General features: G+C 48.0%; 2 protein-coding genes across 2 annotated transcripts; both read left to right on the top strand.

Annotated features, from left to right (window-relative positions):
* Positions 1-5,427: 5,427 nt before the first annotated feature.
* LOC309536935 (uncharacterized protein) lies at positions 5,428-9,081 on the top strand. The gene is made up of 3 exons (XM_082231346.1): positions 5,428-5,579; positions 6,668-6,815; positions 8,356-9,081. The coding sequence occupies exons 1-3, from the start codon at positions 5,537-5,539 to the stop codon at positions 8,912-8,914; spliced, it is 750 nt and encodes a 249-aa protein (XP_082087472.1). The 5' UTR covers positions 5,428-5,536; the 3' UTR covers positions 8,915-9,081.
* A 4,369-nt stretch (positions 9,082-13,450) lies between these two features.
* On the top strand, positions 13,451-20,432 carry LOC309536944 (uncharacterized protein). Its single transcript, XM_082231358.1, has 3 exons — positions 13,451-13,604; positions 17,246-17,393; positions 19,518-20,432. The coding sequence occupies exons 1-3, from the start codon at positions 13,562-13,564 to the stop codon at positions 20,020-20,022; spliced, it is 696 nt and encodes a 231-aa protein (XP_082087484.1). The 5' UTR covers positions 13,451-13,561; the 3' UTR covers positions 20,023-20,432.
* The last annotated feature ends 1,643 nt before the right edge of the window (positions 20,433-22,075 follow it).

The raw sequence follows: 22,075 nt of genomic DNA on the forward strand, positions 1-22,075 counted from the left end.
CCCTTGTCCCCCATCCAGCCTTCAGAAGAGGTCGGGGGACAGACTGTCCCCGGACCTGGTCTGAAGGCGGTTTCCATAGGAACGCACTGATTGATTTTCAATGCATTCCTATGGGAAACCGTGCTTCGCAAGAAGAAAAACTCGCAAGAAGAAAAAACTTGCGGAACGAATTAATTTCGTCTTGCGAGGCACCACTGTACGAGGAAGGAATCTCCCGCAGCATCTAAAGAGAGATCAGAAGGAAAAAGCTTACATTGGTTTTTGTGTCTTCATGACCTTGGCTGGGAGGTAGGGCAGGCGTGCAAGTCTTCTCCAGACGGGATAATAAAGGAGACATTCCTAACAACCTCTGTTCGATGCGTGGCCTGTTTCTCTTTAACCCTCCTCCTTCTGTTGACCATTGAAAATATATCTTCTTCACACAAGCAAAAGTGAAGCGCTCTCAATACACCTGTAACACAACACGTGGGATATGTTGTGTGCATAATATATTAACAATTTATTATTTATACCCTGCCCACTTGGCTGGTCTTCCCCAGCCACTCTGGGCAGCTTCCAACAAAATATTAAACTACAGTAATGCATCAAACATTAAAAGCGTCCCTAAACAGGGCTGCCTTCAGATGTCTTCTAACATAACAGTTGCGTAGGGGGAGCTCAACTTCATTGGCCCGCAGGGTGGAAATGAGGAGGAGTCCCTTTCACTTTCCCTACCCTGAAGCTGCCCCTTGAGTTTCAGGGGAAGCCTTCATTGGCCCAAGTGAATAGAGGGCTTCCTGGAAACAGCACCTTTGGAGAGACCTTGGGACTCAGGCAAGGGAGGCGGGGAGAGTCCACCTTTCCTCTTCCCCTCCATTCTCTTGAGGCAGTGCAGGTTTACACACACACACACCCCACACACCAACTATCAATAGGTAAAGGTAAAGGGACCCCTGACCATTAGGTCCAGTCGTGACCGACTCTGGGGTTTTGGCGCTCATCTCACTTTACTGGCCGAGGGAGCCGGCGTTTGTCCGCAGACAGCTTCTGGGTCATGTGGCCAGCATGACTAAGCCACTTCTGGTGAACCAGAGCAGCGCATGGAAACACTGTTTACCTTCCCGCCGGAGCGGTACCTATTTATCTACTTGCACTTTGTGCTTTCGAACTGCTAGGTTGGCAGGAGACGCGGGTGGCGCTGTGGGTTAAACCACAGAGCCTAGGACTTGCCGATCAGAAGGTTGATGGTTCAAATCCCTGCGACGGGGTGAGCTCCCGTTGCTCGGTCCCAGCTCCTGCCAGCTATCAATGGGCAACACCAATTGCATCCTGCTGTAGCAGATGAAGGAAGGGATGCAGGTGTGAGGAGAATTTATCACCCACACACAAGGCACGTTTTCTGCTGCTGCAATACTCTGCTAAAAGCCAGGAAGAAAGCTTAAGGCTTAAATCGGCACAGGGTGAAGCGCGCCAGGCGCCATTACATTCCAGCAGCAGTGCCACTCCATGTGCACAGTTGAGAGTCCAGTCGCTTTCAGCTCCTCCTTTCCCAGAACAGTTTCTATCCAGCTGGTCATTGGAAGTACTTGCACCCCAAAACCAATACCTCCTTTGGCTTATTTCCTCCTTCACCCTAAGCCATTTTATTTCTGTGCTATGTCTTTTTTAAAAAAGGAATTTGTGTCCAAGGACAGGGACTGATAGATGGGGTGCCTGTTTCCCCTCAACTGTCTTCTTGCTGTTGCAAACCCATCTTCTTCTCAGAAGCCAAAGTGAAGGGCTCCAATACACCCGTAATCCAATATGTGGATTATGTTGTACCTATAACAGTTGGGTAGGGGGAGCTCAGCCTTCTTGGCCTATGCAGTAGAAATGAGGAGGGGTCGCTTTGACTCTCCCTACCATGAAGCTACTCTTTGTGTTTCAAAGGAAGCCTTCATTGGCACAAGTGACTGGAGGGTCTCCTGGAAACAGCACCTTGTTTCATGTTTACTGGTTGCTAACCTTCTCTGGAATACCAGGAGATACATTATACGTTCTTTGGTGCTTTCTTCCCTAAAAGATCCTGACCACTACAAACTACCAACGTATCAGGGAACTGAGACACTCCCCCACCCCACCCCAAACAGTCTTGCCATGGAGATAGAGCTGGGTCTATGAATTCCCATGTGTCAATAGATACTTCTTCTTTGGCGGTCACTCATAGCCGAATAAGGTTGTCTTCCATAAACACGGTTTTAACAATGAGTCTGTAAGTGACTGTGGAGGCCAATTCGGGATCCACATGTCCTTCCACAGTGGGGACATAGGTTTCTGGGCGGGAGTTGATCACAGTGTGGGTTTGCCAAGCGTGCCTTCCTCCTAGCATGTTTCTCCCTTTCGTCCTGAGTTTGAGCATCTTCAAAGCCCATGATACCTTAGGTAAAGGCTGTTCCCCAACTGGAGCGCTCGCAGGCCAGTGTTTCCCAGTTGTCAGTGTTTATACTACATTTTTAAATATTTGCCTTGAGACAATCTTTAAACCTCTTTTGTTGACCACCGGCATTATGCTTTCCATTTTTAAGTTCAGAATAGAGTAGTTGTTTTGGAAGACAATAATCAGGCATCTGTACAACATGACAGGTCCAATGAAATTGATTTTGAAGAATCACTGGGGATCTTTGCTTCTCCCAGTACACTTGTATTAGTTTGCCTGTCTTCCCAAGTGATGCGTAAAATTTTTTGGAGACACCGTTGATGGAATCTTTCAAGGAGTTGGAGATGGCCTTTATAAGTGGTCCATGTTGCAAAAGCATACAGTAAGGTTGGTAGTACAATAGCTTTGTAAACAAGTCTATAGACACCCTATGCCAGTGCCCTATGTTAACAAATGACATCCTCTTCAGGGATTGTTTGCTCCAATCAGAATGAGCTCAGGCTATAGAACCTAAGAATATCAGGATGATAGAGGGGGTATTTTAACATTAGATTATCTGAACTGACGGTGACTGACCAGGAACGAGACCTTGAAGTCATAGTGCAAAGCTTGATGAAGATATTGACCCAGGGTGTGGCAACCTTGAAAAAGACCAATTCGGGGCTAGGGATCATTAGGAAAGGAATTCAAAACTTAAGATACCATAATAACATTATACAAATCTATGGTGTGACCATATTTGGAACACAGTGGTACCTCGGGTTACATACGCTTCAGGTTACAGGCTCCGCTAACCCAGAAATATTACCTCAGGTTAAGAACTTTGCTTCAGGATGAGAACCAAAATCGTGCTCTGGCGGCGCAACGGCAGCAGGAGGCCCCATTAGCTGAAGTGGTGCTTCAGGTTAAGAACAGTTTCAGGTTAAGAATGGACCTCCGGAACGAATTAAGTACTTAACCCAAGGTACCACGGTACTGTGTACAGTTCTGGTTGCCTCACCTTAAAAATGATTTTGAAGTGTTGGAAAAGGTTCTGGAAAGGACATTAAAAAAACATATGGTCACAGTCTCCTAGCTTAGCCTCCCTCGCACGGTTGTTGTGACTATAAAATGGTCCAGTCATGCCACCCTGAGGTCCTTGGAGGAAAGGCATTTATAAGTTTCTATGGCATTGGGGGGGGGGGGAGTGTCAAAAATCAATTTCTTCTATAGGGGGTCAAAACAGCCTGGCCTCACCCTGATTGTTTGGCTATCTAAAAGAACAGCCGGGGAGAAGCAAGTCTCAGAACATCAGGATTAAAAAGCAAGTGCATAGATAGCCACCAGAGTTGAAGCTGAAACTTTGCCGTCATAAAGCGTCCACCTTCAGGGCTCTTTTCTCCGAAGAGACCTGGCAGATAAAGGCTGTCCCAAATAGGTATCTATGAACACTGCCTTCCACGAGGACTCGGGGTATTTGTGTCTGCATTGTAACACTCCTGCTTCGATGGAATTTAGTTACCACCAATCACTGCCCCCTCTGCTTTGTGCCAGTGGATTTAGACACTGGGGCAAGGACCACAGGAGATGGCAAGAGAAGCTGTGCCACACTGAGGGGCATTTGATCCCCAGTGCCCTTCTGTCTTAATAAATGACAATGGAATAAGGGGTGGACGTGGATGGAACAGATCCATTCTTCCCTGGCTCAGAGACAGCCCCTGCCTTCTGAACCACCAATCATAGAGTTGGAAGAGACCACAAGGGCCATCGAGTCCAACCCCCTGCCAAGCAGGAAACATCATCAGAGCACTCCTGACATATGGTTGTCAAGCCTCTGCTTAAAGACCTCCAAAGTAGGAGACTCCACCACACTCCTTGGCAGCAAATTCCACTGTCAAACAGCTCTTACTGTCAGGAAGTTCTTCCTAATGTTTAGGTGGAATCTTCTTTCTTGTAGTTTGGATCCATTGTTCCGTGTCCGCTTTGCTGGAGCAGCAGAAAACAACCTTTCTCCCTCCTCTATGTGACATCCTTTTATATATTTGAACATGGCTATCATATCACCCCTTAACCTCCTCTTCTCCAGGCTAAACATGCCCAGCTCCCTTAGCCGTTCCTCATAGGGCATCGTTTCCAGGCCTTTGACCATTTTGGTTGCCCTCCTCTGGACACGTTCCAGTTTGTCAGTGTCCTTCTTGAATTGTGGTGCCCAGAACTGGACACAGTACTCCAGGTGTGGTCTGACCAGAGCAGAATACAGTGGCACTATTACTTCCCTTGATCTAGATGCTATACTCCTATTGATGCAGCCCAGAATTGCATTGGCTTTTTTAGCTGCCGCGTCACACTGTTGGCTCATGTCAAGTTTGTGGTCAACCAAGACTCCTAGATCCTTTTCATATGTACTGCTCTCAAGCCAGGTGTCACCCATCTTGTATTTGTGCCTCTCATTTTTTTTGCCCAAGTGCAATACTTTACATTTCACCCTGTTAAAATTCATCTTGTTTGTTTTTGCCCAGTTCTCTAATCTGTCAAGGTCGTTTTGAAGTGTGATCCTGTCCTCTGGGGTGTTAGCCACCCCTCCCAGTTTGGTGTCATCTGCAAATTTGATCAGGATGCCCTTGAGTCCATCATCCAAGTCATTGATAAAGATGTTGAATAAGACCGGGCCCAAGACAGAACCCTGTGGCACCCCACTAGTCACTCTTCTCCAGGATGAAGAGGAACCATTGATGAGCACCCTTTGGGTTCGGTCAGTCACCATATGGTTCCTTCTTCTCACACTGGCCTGACAAGCACATGGAAGGTCAACATCAGGCTATGAGCTGTCCAGCATTCCCCTTTGTTGGATACACATTTGAAACGTTTTGAGATGCTTGGTTAATCTGTTTGGATAGCCTGTGTTGCCTTCTTTGGTTAAATCAGATATTTTTTAAGGTTAGTCCTCTCTGTAGCAATGACCATGGGAGATAACAAGCGAAGGTTCCCCCTCAAAGGAACCTGCCCTCCAATAGCCCCACAATGTTAATGAGTGACCCAGGAGGCGAGGGAGGAGGAGGAGGAGGTCGGGAGGAATAAGTAGCCTCCCCCGTGGCTCCCCGGACTCAGAGACAGCCCCTACCTTCATCCCAGCAGGTTCTCAGGACCCTCCGCCAAAGCACCATGAAGTTCTTCGTCCTCACACTGGCCTTGGCCATCCTGACGGGTGAGTGGAAGGTCAACATCAGGCTAGCAGCTGCCTTGCGTTCCACCTTTTGGGGTGTAAATTTAGCAAGATAGATATCTGTTGGACACTGAGATCCAACGCCAAGGGCCTTCTGGCGGTACCCTCATTGCGAGAAGTGAGGTTACAGGGAACCAGGGAGAGAGCCTTCTCGGTAATGGCGCCCGCCCCGTGGAATGCCCTCCCTTCAGATGTGAAGGAAATAAGCAGCTATCCTATCTTTAAAAGACATCTGAAGGCAGCCCTGTTTAGGGAAGTTTTTAATATTTAATGCTGTATTGTTTTTAACACTCGATTGGAAGCCGCCCAGAGTGGCTGGGGAAACTCAGCCAGATGGGCGGGGTATAAATAATATATTATTAGTAGCATTAGTATTAGTATTAGTATTATAATAATGATAATATTAGCTAAACTGAAGCTCCACGTTCAGTGGCTGGGAGACAAAGAACGGACTGGGCAAAATGGGTCTTTAGTCTGATCAGCCAAGGCTTAAAGCACTTATTATGACTTCCCTTCCCTCTGCTAACCTGCCCCTGCCTAAGGGTTCCCTTTGACAAAGATGACAATAGAAACTGCTGGAGCTGTCTGCAGTCCGGTGAGCTGTGCGGTTGTCTTCTCAGTCCGGCTGCTAAGCATTGATGGGCAACGCCAATCAAAACATTTAAATAGCTACTTTTTCACCAGTAGCCAAGAGGGGGCATGGGCATAGCCAGGATTTGGGGGGGGTGGAGCATCAGATTTGCATTGATTTTTACTTATTGGGGGGGCAGCTGCCCCCCTGGGCTACATCCATGGGGGGGGGAGCGATGCCACAGGAAGAAAACAAGGTCGGAAAAGGCCATGGCCAGAAAAGGGTTGGGAAATATTGACATAAACTATTTTGTTTCTACCTTTCTTGAGGGGGGAATGAGGCACCAGCCCTAACAAAGACCTTCTGATTTAGACCCTCAAACATGAAAGAAAGGATTCTATATGTGAAGCTTTGAGTTGCAGTTTGGTGTACCAAACAGGCTTTGCGCTTCCTGCAGTGGACGGTGCAATGCAGAATTATTATTTTTGGGGACTTCTAGGGACTTGGGCTTCTGTTCTCCGAGATGAGCCGGATTCCAAGCTGGAGAAGCTAATCCAACAGGGAAGAGAAGATGCCAGGAACTTCATCGAAACATTGATTGGGAAAGCCTTCATCGTTGACAGAAGAGAGGAGGGCCGGGAGATTTCGTAAGCAAATTAGACTCGTTTCCGCTCTGCGCTGCTCTCTTCCCATGTAGAAAAGAGGAGATGTTATTTCTAGAGAATAGATGGGTGAAAGTGATGCCGGCATAACATTCTGGGGTTGGGGAAGGTATGGGAGCTGAACTACTGGATTCTGAGCCAGCCCCACGGCCACCACTTCACCCCATGGCTTGGCCAGCCCCTGGGTCCCTGTACCTTCCCCTCCCACTGTGGGCAGCATGTGTGGCAGGGCTGAGGGTATAACAGGTGACACCAGTGGTGTAGCGTGGGAGGTGCAGGGGGGCCATACACACCGGGCGCAACATCTGGGGGTTAGGGTTAGGGGGCGCAAATCCACGGGTTAGGGGGCGCAAATCCACGGGTTAGGGGCACAAATCCACGGTTTAGGGGGCACAAATTACTTGCCTTGCCCCGGGTGCTGACAACCCACGCTACGCCACTGGGTGATACACCCTGCTACATAGAGGCCTACTACTACTGTGACTATGCAGGTCCAAGCAGGTTTTCCTTTGTCCCACCAGGGCCAGATTTAAGTTTGATGAGGCCCTAAGCCACTGAAGGTAATGGAGCCCCTTATATGTCCACAACAAATTGTCAACATCAAATTTTCGCAGTTTTTTGTAATGAATATACAGTCATACCTCAGGTTACAGACGCTTCAGGTTGCTTTTTTTCGGGTTATGGACCGCCGAAACCCGGAAGTACCGGAACAGGTTACTTCCGGGTTTCAGCGGTCATGCATGCGCAGAAGCGTCACATCGCAACCCACGTGTGTGCAGATGCGCCGCTGCAGGTTGCGAACGTGCATCCCACACGGATCGCGTCTCCAACCCAAGCGTCCACTGTATGCTATATAGTAATTTATAGAACTAATAGGTCCGTACAGAACACAAAACACTGTATGCAGGTTTTATTTTATTTTATTTTTATCTTATATTTTGGAAATGTACATCCAGTTTATTTTCCCTTTAAATTTTTGGGAGGCTCCCAAGAGAGTGGGGCCCTAAGCTGTAGCTTGTTTAGCTTATATGTAGATATGGCACTGTCGCTTTCCCTAGAAAAACCGACTGCTTACCACTAAATCAGAACAAACATCAATCCACAGAAAAACTATTGACACTTGTACAGTGGTGCCTCGCAAGACGAAATTAATCCATTCTGTGAGTCTCTTCGTCTTGCGGTTTTTTCGTCTTGCGAAGCATGGCTATTAGCGGCTTAGCGGCTATTAACGGCTTAGCGGCTTAGCGGCTATTAACGGCTTAGTGGCTTTAAGAAAAAGGAAACAAGCTCGCAAGAACTCGCAAGGCGTTTCGTCTTGCGAAGCAAGCCCATAGGGAAATTCGTCTTGCGGAACGACTCAAAAAACGGAAAAATCTTTCGTCCTGCGCGTTTTTCGTCTTGCGAGGTACCACTGTGCCAGTTCAGGGCTAAACAGCAGTGGGACAAGCAGGTGTTTGGACGATCCCAAACCCTCCTTTTTCCTTCTTAAAGCTTTCCAATTCTCTGTTCTTTTTTTCCCCTACAGGAAATTTCTTGAGTATGTCTATATGAATTTCAGCAGGCGCTTGGAAAGCCTGGGGAAAGAGTTACCTGATGAGGTCGTGAAAACTATTGATCTGGTTTTGGGGTTGCCATACCTGGTTGCGGAAAAGGCTATCACTGCCCTGTTTGGCCTGGAGAGACATAGAAGGCATAACTTAGAAGAGCTTGGCAAAGCATTGCAATCTGCCCTGGCAGGTTACGTGGACCCCGTCCTGGAGAAGGTGGGTCCGTACGCAGCAACCGTGCGCAGTGCCATCGTCGCCAGAGCTCAGGAGATCAACCGTGAGATAGATGAGAAGCTGCCGCAGCAAGTGCAAGCTCTGAGAACCCAGCTGGATCCAGACATTAAGAAGCTGCGAGAATTGCAGGCAACCCTTCAGCCTTATCTTGACCACATCCAGCAGCTGGTCAGAAAAGGAGTGGAGACGATCCACAAGCACTTACTGAAGCCCTACGTTGGTCCCATTGTGCAGTTGCACCAAAAGTACAAAAAGGACTTTAGGGCGTGGGCTAGAGCCCCAGTGTTTTTCCCAAATCCATGATTATTTCTCTCACATGTATACGAGGAAGGAATCTCCCCCAGCATTTAAAGAGAGATCAGAAGGGAAAAGCTTACATTGGTTTTTGTGTCTTCATGACCTTGGCTGGGAGGTAGGACAGGTGTGCAAGTCTTCTCCAGACGGGATAATAAAGGAGACATTCCTAACAACCTCTGTTCGATGCGTGGCCTGTTTCTCTTTAACCCTCCTCCTTCTGTTGGCTGTTGGAAATACATCTTCTTCACACAAGCAAAAGTGAAGCGCTCTCAATATACCTGTAACACAACACGTGGGATATGTTGTGTGCATAATATATTAACAATTTATTATTTATACCCCGCCCACCTGGCTGGTCTTCCCCAGCCACTCTGGGCAGCTTAGAACAAAATATTAAACTACAGTAATGCATCAAACATTAAAAGCGTCCCTAAACAGGGCTGCCTTCAGGTGTCTTCTAACATAACAGTTGCGTAGGGGGAGCTCCACTTCCTTGGCCCGCAGGGTGGAAATGAGGAGGAGTCCCTTTCACTTTCCCTACCCTGAAGCTGCTCCTTGAGTTTCAGGGGAAGCCTTCATTGGCCCAAGTGAATAGAGGGCTTCCTGGAAACAGCACCTTTGGAGAGACCTTGGGACTCAGGCAAGGGAGGCGGGGAGAGTCCACCTTTCCTCTTCCCCTCCATTCTCTTGAGGCAGTGCAGGTTTACACACACACACACACACACACACACACACACACACACACACACCCCAACTATCAATGGGCAACACCAATTGCATCCTGCTGTAGCAGATGAAGGAAGGGATGCATGTACACAGTTGAGAGTCCAGCTGGTCACTGGAATAACCTGCACCCCAAAACCAGTACCTGCTTTGGCTAATTTCCTCCTTCATCCCAAGCCATTTTATTTCTGTGCTATGTCATTTTTTTAAAAAAAAAAATGTGTCCAAGGACAGGGACTGTCTTGTTTTTATTGATCAGTAACCTCTGGTAGGACATGGGTGGTGCTGTGGGTTAAACCACAGAGCCTAGGACTTGCCAATCGAAAGGTCGGTGGTTTGAATCCCCGCGACGGGGTGAGCTCCCGTTGCTCGGTCCCTGCTCCTGCCAACCTAGCAGTTCGAAAGCATGTCAAAGTGCAAGTAGATAAATAGGTACCACTCCGGCGGGAAGGTAAACGGCGTTTCCGTTCTCTGCTCTGGTTCGACAGAAGCAGCTTAGTCATGCTGGCCACGTAACCTGAAGCCAGCTCCCTCGGCCAATAAAGCGAGATGAGCGCTGCAACCCCAGAGTTGGCCACGACTGGACCTAATGGTCAGGGGTCCCTTTACCTTTACCTTTAACCTTCTCTGGAATCAATTTTTGGCTGAATGCCAGGTGATACATTACAATAATTATAATAATTTATTATTTAGATCTCGCCCAGACGGCTGAATTTCCCCAGCCACTCTGGGCAGCTCCCAACAGATTAAAAACAGAATAAAACATCAAACATTAAAAACTTCCCTAAACGGGGCTGCCTTCAGATATCTTCTAAAAGTCAGGTAGTTGTTTATTTCCTTGACATCTGATGGGAGGGTGTTCCACAGGGCAGGCGCCACCACCAAGAAGGCCGTCTGCCTGGTTCCCTGTGGCCTCACTTCTCACAGTGAGGGAATCTCCAGAAGGCCCTCAGAGCTGGACCTCAGTGTCTAGGCAGAACGATGGGGGTGGAGATGCTCCTTCAGGTGTACTGGGCCGAGACCATTTATATGTTTTTTTGTTCTTCCCTAAAAGATCCTGGCCACTACAATCTTCCAACAGATCAAGAAACTGAGAGACACCCCCCCAAAAAACAATCTCCCTATGGAGATAAAGCAGGGTCTATCAATGATGCAAAACATAGCTTGGTTTCTTCCTATCACCCCCAGGGGTTTGGGACACGGTGTCAACGACCTCAGGGTGGTATACGTAGTAAATTCCTATATGTCTGTAGATCCCCTATGCCGGTGTGATATGTTAACAAATGACTTTCTTTTGAAGGAGAGTTTGCTCCATGTGGAGTGACCCGAGTAAGCTCTGGCCATAGAACCAGAATAGATGTTACCTAAGAATATCAGGATGATGGAGAGGGTATTTTAACATTAGATGATCTAAACTGACTGACCAGGAACAAGACCTTGAAATTGTGGTGGAAATCCTGATGAATATGTTGACCCAGGGGTGTGGCAGCCATAGAATACAGTGTACAGTTTTGGCTACTTCACCTCACAAAGGGTATTGAAAAATTGACAAAGTTTCTGAAAAGGGCAACCAAAATTATTGAGGGAGTGGCGCAACTCCACTATGGGGGAAGCTTCCAGAATTTGGGACTACTTAAAGGACCGTTAGGTCCAGTTGTGGACGACACTGGGGTTGCGGCGCTCATCTCTCTCTACAGGCCGAGGAGCCTGCATTTGTCCGCAGGCAGCTTTCTGGGTCATGTGGCCAACATAACTAAGCCGCTTCTGGCGAACCGGAGCAGCGCACGGAAACGCCGTTTACCTTCCCGTCGGAGTGGTACCTATTTATGCACTTTGATGTGTTTTCGAACTGCTAGGTTGGCAGGAGCAGGGACTCAGCAACGGGAGCTCACCCCGTCACGGGGATTCGAACCGCGACCTTTTGATCGGCAAGCCCAAGCGGCACAGTGGTTTAACCTACAGCGCCACCCGCGTCCCATTTGGGACTACTTAGTTGAGAGGAAAGGCAAGAAAGAGATGAGATGACAGAGGTTTATACGATTGTGCATGGCATGCAAAAAGGTGAATAGATACCCCTTGGTATCCACCCATGCCACGCAGTACAACAACACTGTCAGTACTTTCTTCATTACAGGGTCTTGACTCATAAAAGTCACTCAAAACTTCCCCAAAAGCAGGGTAGAAAGAAACCCTCTAAACAATATCTAGGCAAGGATAAAGCAGGGGTCTGTGAACACTGCCCGGAGGTTCAGAGATGCTGTCTGTGGATCGTCCAGATGCAACACTGAATGAGAGATGGTGTGGCCTAGTGGTTAGTGTGTTGGACTAGGACCTGGCAGACTAGACTCCAGCAGTTCACTGGGTGGCCTTGAACCAGACACAGCCTCTTAGCCTAGCCTATCTCACAGGGGCATAAAGGATCAGTACCACTAATGGCTTTTAAATCAGTACTGGACATTCAGACAGTGGGTCACCCCAGTCTCTCTCTCCTAGCTCTATAGGTAAAGGTAAAGGGACCCCTGACCATTAGGTCCAGTCGTGGACGACTCTGGGGTTGCGGCACTCATCTCGCTTTATTGGCCGATGCAGGCCGGCGTACAGCTTCCGGGTCATGTGGCCAGCATGACTAAGCCGCTTCTGGCGAACCAGAGCAGCGCACGGAAATGCCATTTACCTTCCCGCCGGAGCGGTACCTATTTATCTACTTGCACTTTGACGTGCTTTCAAACTGCTAGGTTGGCAGGAGCAGGGACCGAGCAACGGAAGCTCACCCTGTCACGTGGATTTGAACTGCCGTGAGAATAAAATGGGTTTAAGCAGGAAAACCAGTTGTGCCACCTTGAGCTCCATGCAGGAAAAGTGTAATATAAATGTAATAATAAATAAAGTAAATATGCACCCAGCTGGTGTGGAAAGTTTTACAGTCAAAACATAACTGCATGCTTGCTAGTTGGTATATGAAGGGGTTAAGGACCACAGAGTTTGAATTGCTGGAGTAGGCTCAGTCGGGTAGGGAGGAAGTGAGGGAGGAAGTGATGTATTCCTTCTCTTCCTTTCCTCATTCTCCTCTTAGCAATGTGAGCCACGGAGGGAGGACATTCCTCACTATAAGCTCCCAACTTCAGACTCATGTCAGAAACTACATTGCTGTATTTCTACCCAATAATATTTTTGACTGCATTTTCTAGTGTTGCTCATAGGACAATGCAGGATTGATAATCTTGCATTGCGGGGGGGTTGGACTAGATGACCCCCTTCCAGCTGTACAATTTCTATGAGACCTTAAATCTGCAAGTAAATCATTTTTAAACATACTTCAGTGTGTGGTCTATTCATGCAGAAGGGGTAGAAGGGACCTGACACAGGATAAAGAAAGGCTGACTAGCCTATTCCTATGCCTCACGAAACTGCCTGATGATGAGAATTAAATTCTGCTGGGGCGCAAAGTGTCTGCTAAGCTCTATGCTTTGAATACAGGCTTGCAGCCATATTCCTTTGCTCATTGTTCCACACACATGGGCCTATAGAGGAGGAACTATAATGAATATATCTTCTTTCCAACTCCCATCAGTTGGGCCTATGAGTTACAAGATCAGACGGGCCTTTGGTCTGCTCTCACAGAACCCTTCCAAAGTTTGCGTGTGGTTTTTAAATTCCTTCGTTTTGTTTTAGCAACCCACCTGCCGTCCTTGGCAAACTGAAGTTCAAGCTTCTTTCAAATGTTACCTCTTCCTTTTCGTGCCAGTTGGACGTGGGGGCAATGACTCGAGGTGATGGAACAGGAAGCTCACCCAGCGCCCTGTGTTAATGAATTACAGAAGCCGAGGATGGAAGCAATAATTTATTCCCCTCAGAGCACCCCCTGCTCAGATAGTGAGCCCCTGCCTTCACCCTAGCAAGAGGATACTCTGGACCCTCCGCCGAGCCACTATGAAGTTAATTGTCATCACACTGGTCTTGTACCTCTTCACAGGTGAGTGGGTGGTTACCTCAGTCTAGAGGGAAACTCTTAAGTCTCTTTTATTTTGAGTGGGTGAGCTCCCTGCTTTCTCACGGACTTGGAACATGGAGGTATTATGATTTGGAAGAGCTAAAAGGAGTTGTGTCATGTTTTGGAACCATTTTGCTTAGCCCAAAGTTGCCTGGCTGGTTCTTCAAAGACTTTGGGCACATTCCAAATTGGTCCAGAGGTTACCTCTCTCTTCTCGGATCAATAATATTGGCAGAAGTCTCAGGCTATTGGGTTGCACAGGCTCTCTGAAGAACATGGTCCGACTCTGAAACCTGCCACAAACAAACAATATACTGAAAAACCAATGAGACAGTACTATGGAGTTAGCTTCAGAAAGCTTGAGTGGGTTATCAGTCTGCATCCCCTTACTCAAAGGCAACCAGGAGAATAGCAAATAAACCTTTATAGGATTATTCCATTTTATCTTTCCAATAAGGTAGGTTAGGCTGAGAAACTGTGACGTGGCTAAGACCATTCCATGAACTTCATAGCTGAGAGAGGGGTTTGAAGTCCAAGATATTACCCACTATAGCATGGGTGGTTGGTGCTGTGGTCTAAACCACAGTGCCTAGGGCTTGCCGGTCAGAAGGTTGGCAGTTCGAATCCCCGTGACAGGGTGAGCTCCCATTGTTTGGTCCCAGCTCCTGCCCGCCCAGCAGTTCGAAAGCACGTCAAAGTGCAAGTAGATAAATAGGTACCACTCCGGCAGGAAGGTAAACGGCATTTCCGTGCACTGCTCTGGTTCACCAGACGCGGCTTAGTCATGCTGGCCACATGACCCGGAAGCTGTCTGTGGACAAACACCAGCTCCCTCGGCCTATAGAGCAAGATGAGTGCGAAACCCCAGAGTCATCCGCGACTGGACCTTACAGTCAGGGGTCCCTTTACCTTTATAGCATGGGCAAATATAGACATAATCTCCAGACTCATGCCAGCACCATACCCAGTAGAAGCCACAGTGATCTATTTCCACTTTTCATTATTAGATATCTATTTCACGTGCAAAGGGTTCAAACAGCTACAGCGTAAGCCAGCCAGCCATTATGATCTCACTCCCTCATGTACCTGTGTTCAGATGAACATATGAAATGTGCTGAAATCTTCTTTTAACCTTAAGACAGGAGATACAGATCCAATCAGATCTGGGCCGAGGTGCAGAATAAGGTTATGCTGTTTTCAAGCATATCCCTTGTAATGTGTTGTTTGGCCTTGAGAGTAACTCACTTACGCAACTCAGAGTTCCTGGAAGGGAGGAAGAGGCACCAATATAGTGGTACCTCGGGTTACATACGCTTCAGGTTACACACTCCACTAACCTAGAAACAGTGCTTCAGGTTAAGAACAGAAATCGGGCTCCGGTGGTGTGGCGGCAGCAGGAGGCACCATTAGCTAAAGTGGTGCTTCAGGTTAAGAACAGTTTCAGGTTAAGTAGGGACCTCCGGAACGAATTAAGTACTTAACCCGAGGTACCACTGTATAAGAAAATGAGGAAACAATGTCAGCTTTGTAACACCACAACATTGCATCAGATGCAGAACACACAAGCTGATTAAAATAAATACTATTTTACGGTTGTCAACAGCTTTGTCTCATGCACCACATAACAAATCATTAAGCTGCTGGTCTAAGTCTGCATATATAGATGTTTAAAAACACAGGAATGTGGTGTGCATTCAAAATCTGAAACATTACCAAGAGAGATACAAAGATCCACTTCTCAGCATCAAGCAACAAATAATGCAGGAGATCCATAAGTCCTGACTTTTTATAGAAGGCTAAAAAGTAGCTGAGAAGGGGGTTTGGTGAACTGGATCAGGGCCCTGGCACTGGAAAGAAGGTGGGGTTAACAACAACAACCCCCACAACATATTAGCCCAGGGGGAGGGGGCTGAGGAGAGGCAGGCACAATATTTTAATTATGTTTTCTCAAATTAGGTAAAGGGTAAAGGGACCCCTGACAATTAAGTCCAGTCATGAACGACTCTGGAGTTGTGGTGCTCATCTCGCTTTACTGGCCGAGGGAGCCGGCGTACAGCTTCCGGGTCATGTGGCCAGCATGACTAAGCCGCTTCTGGCGAAACCAGAGCAGTGCATGGAAACGCCATTTACCTTCCCACCAGAGCGGTACCTATTTATCTACTTGCACTGGTGTGCTTTCGGACTGCTACATTGGCAGCAGCTGGGACCAAACAACGGGAGCTCACCCCGTTGCAGGGATTTGAACCTCCGACCTTTCGATCGGCAAGCCTAAGCGACACAGTGGTTTAACCCACAGTATAAACTGGGCCCCAAACTCACGACCTGAGGCTAGGTCTCCAACTCACCTCATGATCAAGCCAGGATTGTCCAATTCCTTCTTGCTGCTCCAGGCTCCAAAAATCCTAGATTTGGGTTTGCTGAGGCAGAGTCCAAATCATGTTGTGTTTTTTTTAGGGTCAATAGCCTGGGCCTGTGTAGACCTAATCTCTTCCTTTGATGCACTGGCAGCACAACCGTGTGGGGATGGCTGGTGGGGAAATAATCATGACGTCTTTGGTAGTAGTTATCTTTGTAACCTAAAGTACCCTTTGAGCTTAAATTTCTCTTAAGAGGAGCAGATCCCCACAGGCCTGGATTCCTGTATGAATTCTGCAGCACACAGCAGGAACCACAGGCAAAATCTTCAGAAAAAGCACAGGAACCTTTTTTTGATGTGACCTATGCCAAAAGTCAAGGGACGCGGGTGGCGCTGTGGGTTAAACCACAGAGTCTAGGACTTGCCGATCAGAAGGTCGGCGGTTCGAATCCCCGCGACGGGTGAGCTTTCGTTGCTCGGTCCCTGCTCCTGCCAACCTAGCAGTTCGAAAGCACACCAGTGCAAGTAGATAAATAGGTACCGCTCCGGCAGGAAGGTAAACGGCGTTTCCGTGCACTGCTCTGGTTCGCCAGAAGCGGCTTAGTCATGCTGGCCACATGACCCAGAAGCTGTACACCGGCTCCCTCGGCCAGTAATGCGAGATGAGCGCCGCAACCCCAGAGTCGGTCACGGCTGGACCTAATGGTCAGGGGTCCCTTTACCTTATGCCAAAAGTCAAGTTACCCAGCCATTCCCACCCCCCACCCCCCGCAATGGGACTAGGAATTTGATTTGAAATAGTACCGTGTTAAAATAATATCACCATATGAGTTCTGGTTAACAGCTTGTATGCTTCTTTGAATCAGGCAATGAGAATGCATATGATTGCAGGAAATTGTAATGCTTTGTGTAAGAAACCTATAAAGTACCCCCCCAGGGCGTTTGGGTGGGGTTCAGCCTTTGTAGAGCGATCCTCCTGGAACTCTTTACTGCAGTAAGCAAATTTTTGGGATTCTTTCTTCAACCCAATTCACTAGCAGTTAATGGTGCAAGTTGTGGCAGCAGATTTGCCTTGCCACATTTTGGCGACCGCGGCAGGACAGAGGGGCCCGGGCAGCTACTTCCTTGGGCCACGAGGGCCGCGATCAGCCAAACGGCCGATATCTCGGATAGCCCAGGCCGCGCCATAGTTTACCAGAACCAAGGCTGCCCCACCTTACTTCCTGCGCAACAAGACATGATGCAGATGTTCTGTTTCTTTCCCCAGGCCATCCGACTTTTGCCCAAACGGATAAACGGGTCTCCAAGTTGGAACAGTTAAAGCACGACGTCACTAAATTATTGGGAAAGGTCAGTGAGAAAGCGTGGGATAAATTGAACTTTGTCAGAAGATCGAGACTCGGACAAGAACTGAGGTAAGCAGATCCGCCTCCTTCCCCCCCAATTTAGGGGATTGGGGACATTAACTAGGGACTTCACGGACTGCAGCTTTGAGAAGGCTGACAGGATTTTTTCTTTGCTAGATTTTCCTTTGCAAGGATGTGAAGCCTGGGGCTAACTGTGGCCCTCCATACCTCTCTATCTGGCCCTTGGGGCGCACTCTCTAGGTCACATGTCTGCCCCAGTTACACCCTTTCCCCACAGGCCATACACTTCACCAACTTTGCGTTGCTTCCTCCTGGTTGGAGAGCTTTTGCATGGCTGGAATAAGTTTCCCTGATTCTGCTAATGCCTCTTGCTTGCATTGCTGGGATATAGACCGCAAAGTCTGAGTGTGTGTAGAAATGGTAGCCTACTGCACAAAAGGGAAAATTTACATTTGTAGTTGGCACAAACTTTTGCCTCTAGGCCTGGCCACCACTGAAAGGTGGCCCCAGAAAAATTGCCCAGAATGAAGTATATAGCCTTTGGGGCCTAAAAGGTTACCCCACCCCCCACCCCGCTCTTACTTCCTCTTCTACTTTGTTAATTTTTTCATTCTAGGAATTTATGAAATGTGCGTAAAAGTGTAACATGAAGGCTGGCTCCCCAATTCTGGAATATCTCGCCCAGTGAGGGAAGTTTGCCTCCTTGGTTTGTTTGTTTGTTTATTATGCCACCTTTCCTCTGAAGTGCAACTTCATGTGTGTAACTTTAATCCCACAACAATCTTGCAAGGTGGATTGGGTCCTTGTCTGGCCCAAGCTCACCCAGTGAGCTTCAGGGCTGATTGGGGGTCTGACTCCTTGTGGAATAAATGAATGAAAATGAGTTTTATTCTTAGAGAAGGAATGGTGAGGATGACCATGCCTGTCTTAAGTCCGATTCTGTGAACAAAGAGGTTCAAAAACAGCCCAAAGGAAGGGGCCCTTTGAAGAACTGTTTGATCTGCACATTTTACATTGCTGGAGACACTACAAATGAGACAAAGCAAATGTTTGACATGCTAGAATCCTAAGAGGATTCTTTCTGCTAGAAGGTACAATTAAGTAAGGAATGTATTAGAAGCAGATAGCCTACGCCAGGGGTGCCTAAACATTTTTCAAAGGGGGCCAGATTTGATGAAGAGAACATGTATGAGGGCCGACCAAAGTTGTTGACCTTTTTTTAGGGTTTTACCTCAGGAAATGAACTGCCACATGGGCCAGATTGAACCAACTGGCAGGCCGGATTAGGCCCCCAAAACGGACTTTGGACATACCTGCCTCCTGATTTATGAGGGCTGGATGACTTGAAAACACACCCCTATTGACAAAACTGCTAATTTAGATGGGCGTGGGATGTATGTAAAGTAGGGGGGACATATTAGGGTAATATTAGGGAGTAGGCATGAAATGGGTGTTTAGGGAAACCTGTAAACTACTATTTCTTAACCAATACGGATATTCGAAGGGTTTTAGGGTATAAATTGTCTGTGATGAGAACTGGAATGCGCAATCCCCTTTTTACAGCATGAGCTGGGGGCGGGGGGGGGGGGTTGTTGCCCACAGTACTGTGTCAACCAGCTTATGCCTGATTGTGGTGTAGACTCCTTCTTTCAAAGAGAAATTTGAATCCATCTGGGAAAGGTCCCTGGGACAGATTTGTCCAACACTCCCCCCTCCCCGATCCTAATCCAGTATTCTAAACCGGGGTCCCCAAACGGGACAGATAAGGCCCAAGGGACTCGTTTATTTGGCCCATGGCGACCCCCGCTGCCGCCGCCCACTCTTATTGGCGCTGCGTGGCTGCCCCCTTCTGGGTTGGAGGAGCACCGGAAATAGCTTGTGAGCATGCGCGTTATTTGCGCATGTGCAAGCATTATTCCCAATGCACATCCAGGTTGGAGGAGGCCCGTGCACATGCGCACAAGCTATTTCTGGTGCTCCTTCGACCCGGAGGTGCGCCGGAAATAGCATGTGTGCGCGCATATGGGCACGCGCTCCTCCGGCCTGCCACGCGATCAGTGCTGGAGACACAGGCCCGAGGCGCGGTAAGTTTGCTGACCCCTGTTATAAACACTCTACCGCACTGGCTCTGTATCCCACTCACAACGCTCTATGCCTTCTGAACCCCCACAGAATCTTGTTTCGTGATGATGTTGCAAAACTGCGCAAGTACGTCCAGGACCTGCAGGCTGAGCTGCCCCCCGAAATCACACAGGCCTACCATGCGGCCGTTCAGTTGTCTGGGCATGCTCTGGTGGGCGCCAGTTGTAACCTAGCCGTATTACGGTCTGCCACAGAAGAGCTCTACGAGGGGCTGGAATCCCTAGTGACTTTCTACGCCAGCCCCGTCGCGGAGAAGTTGAGACCGCACACGCAGGTCCTGAGAAATATGGTCGTCCCCAAGGTGCAGGAGCTGGAGGAGAAGCTGAAGCAGCAAGTGGAAGAAAAGGGGCCTGAGCTGATCCCTTACGCGCGGAAGCTTCACCGCCAGTTGCACGAATACCAGAGGTCCCTAGAGCCTTATGCCAACCAGGCCCAGGAGAAGATCAAGCTGGGCATAGAGACATTCAGCCAGACCATGCAGCGCTACGTCACCCCACTTATGGAGGCAATCAAAAAACGCATCACAGACTCTTAAGAGGTGGGGCTGACATACCCCCAGTGCTTTCCCCAGATCTCTGAAGCTTCTCATAAGCAATGGAGGGTGGAACCTTGGCCAAACTCTTTGAAACAGAAAGGGTCAAAAAAAAGGGAAGCGACTGGATTGAGTGTTCTCAGCAATTTGGGGTGGGGAGCAGAGGCTGTTGGTGAGATCTTCCCTCCCCCAAACCATGTAATAAAGGAGCTGTCCCTAAAGATGCTGGTTTAGGGCTGTGTTTATGTCTTAATGTTTTCTGAAAATAATCTTATTGCATTTGTATATAATAATATAAATGGAGAAAATGTTGTTACTTGTTATTATATAAAATCATATTATAATATAATCAGGCTCAGCGATGCATGTAAAGTTCAATAAAATGGTCTTAATCCAGACTACTTAGCCCTAAGTATGTCTTGGTGGGCTATGGCTATTTTGTTCTTAAGAGGCAAAGGTAATGAAGATGCACTGTGTATCTTGAATTTTTTCCAATCCAGACCCTTTCCTCAGGATTCTCAAGTTTATGCATTAACTTTTCCTTTAAGTGTTGTGTTCCAGACCTCTTGAAAAAGGTAAGTTGAAGACTATTTCCAATTTTTGGCAATCGCAAAGGCATGCTACAACAAGAAGGAAAGCCACAGGCTATTTGTGTAATACATTTCTTGGTTGTTCATCACAGATTAAGTGAGAAGATGAATAGTGGAGTAAGGATTAAAGCCTGGGAAGCGATTTTACAAATCTCTTGAAAAACTGACATCCCACCCCCCACAATGATGTAATATCTGGGCACAACCACCACACATGGACTAAAGTACTCCACAATCTTTTTTTAACATAACGGTGGCAGCATGTGCTTTATTCTATGGAGGGTGCAGGGCATGAAAAATTATTTTAATAGCATTCTCTCTTTTTCTGGCAGAAGCAGATCAAAATGGTGCTTACTCCACAGAGCATTGCAGGATATGTGACAATGGATGAACTACATGTTCTGTTAGCTACCTAGCTGTGCCTTTTAAGTGTAGAGTTTTCTTCGGCTTTTCCACAAAATTGCAAAAGCAGGGGGTGGCTGATTGGTTCAGGAACCAAGAATGGCAAGGCAAGTGGTGGTTTAACTCTTCTCCCCTCCCATAATCCTGAATTTCTGTTTGCTGCCTTGAGAGATTCAGCAGAAAGATGGCCTAGAAAACTTTAAATGATGCTATTCAGTCTATTGTGTATAAAGTACAGCCATACCTTGGGTACAGACGCTTCGGGTTGTGTGTTTTCGGGTTGTGCACCACGCCGAACCCGGAAGTACCGGAAAAGGTTACCGTATTTTTCGCTCCATAAGACGCACCTAGTTTTTAGAGGGGGAATGCAAAAAAAAAATATTCTTTAAAGGGAGTGCTGAGCAGAGCCTGTTTGCATCCCAGGCGCTGCTCAGCGTTCCCTTTCACGCTCTGCGTGGCTCTTGCGGGCTTTTCCGGGAGGTGGGGGATGGGACAGAGCGCGGCTAAGCCAGAAGCTAGAACAGCAAGAGGGAGCGCAGTGATCCCTCTCGCTGTTCTGGCTTCTGGGATAGCTGCGCAGCCTCTTCAGGGCAGCGGGATGAAGGCTCCGCGCTGCCCTGCGGAGGCTTTGCGCAGCTAAGCCAGAAGCTAGAACAGCGAGAGGGAGCACTGCGCAGCAATCCCTCTCGCTGTTCTGGCTTCTGGCTTAGCTGCGAGAAGCCTGCATTCGCTCCATAAGATGTACACACATCTCCCCTTACTTTTTAGGAGGGAAAAGGTGTGTCTCACAGAGCGAAAAATACGGTACTTTTGGATTTTGGCACTTGTGCATGTGCAGAAGCGCCGAATTGCAACCCGCACGTGTGCAGACGCAGCACTGCGGGTTGCGAATGCTGCGGGTTGTGAACGTGCCTCCCGCACAGATCACGTTCGCAACCCGAGCGTCCACTGTAGTGCAGAAATTCAGATATCTCATCCCTACCTCAGTTTAATGTCCATACTCCTTCCCTGCCTCTCCAACACACACACAATCCCCATGAAATTCACAAAGACAACAAGGGTAA

This window comes from Podarcis vaucheri, assembly GCF_965113315.1.
Source record: "Podarcis vaucheri genome assembly, chromosome: 7".
Taxonomy (NCBI): Eukaryota; Metazoa; Chordata; class Lepidosauria; order Squamata; family Lacertidae; genus Podarcis; species Podarcis vaucheri.

What these genes read in the sequence shown, in the direction of transcription:
- LOC309536935 (XM_082231346.1), top strand. Translation starts at nt 5,537, where the DNA reads ATGAAGTTCTTCGTCCTCACACTGGCCTTGGCCATCCTGACGG. An exon ending in GGCCTTGGCCATCCTGACGG is followed by an intron (nt 5,580 to 6,667) that starts GTGAGTGGAAGG and finishes GGGGACTTCTAG; the next exon opens with GGACTTGGGCTTCTGTTCTC. An exon ending in GAGGAGGGCCGGGAGATTTC is followed by an intron (nt 6,816 to 8,355) that starts GTAAGCAAATTA and finishes TTTCCCCTACAG; the next exon opens with GAAATTTCTTGAGTATGTCT.
- LOC309536944 (XM_082231358.1), top strand. Translation starts at nt 13,562, where the DNA reads ATGAAGTTAATTGTCATCACACTGGTCTTGTACCTCTTCACAG. An exon ending in GGTCTTGTACCTCTTCACAG is followed by an intron (nt 13,605 to 17,245) that starts GTGAGTGGGTGG and finishes TTCTTTCCCCAG; the next exon opens with GCCATCCGACTTTTGCCCAA. An exon ending in AGACTCGGACAAGAACTGAG is followed by an intron (nt 17,394 to 19,517) that starts GTAAGCAGATCC and finishes GAACCCCCACAG; the next exon opens with AATCTTGTTTCGTGATGATG.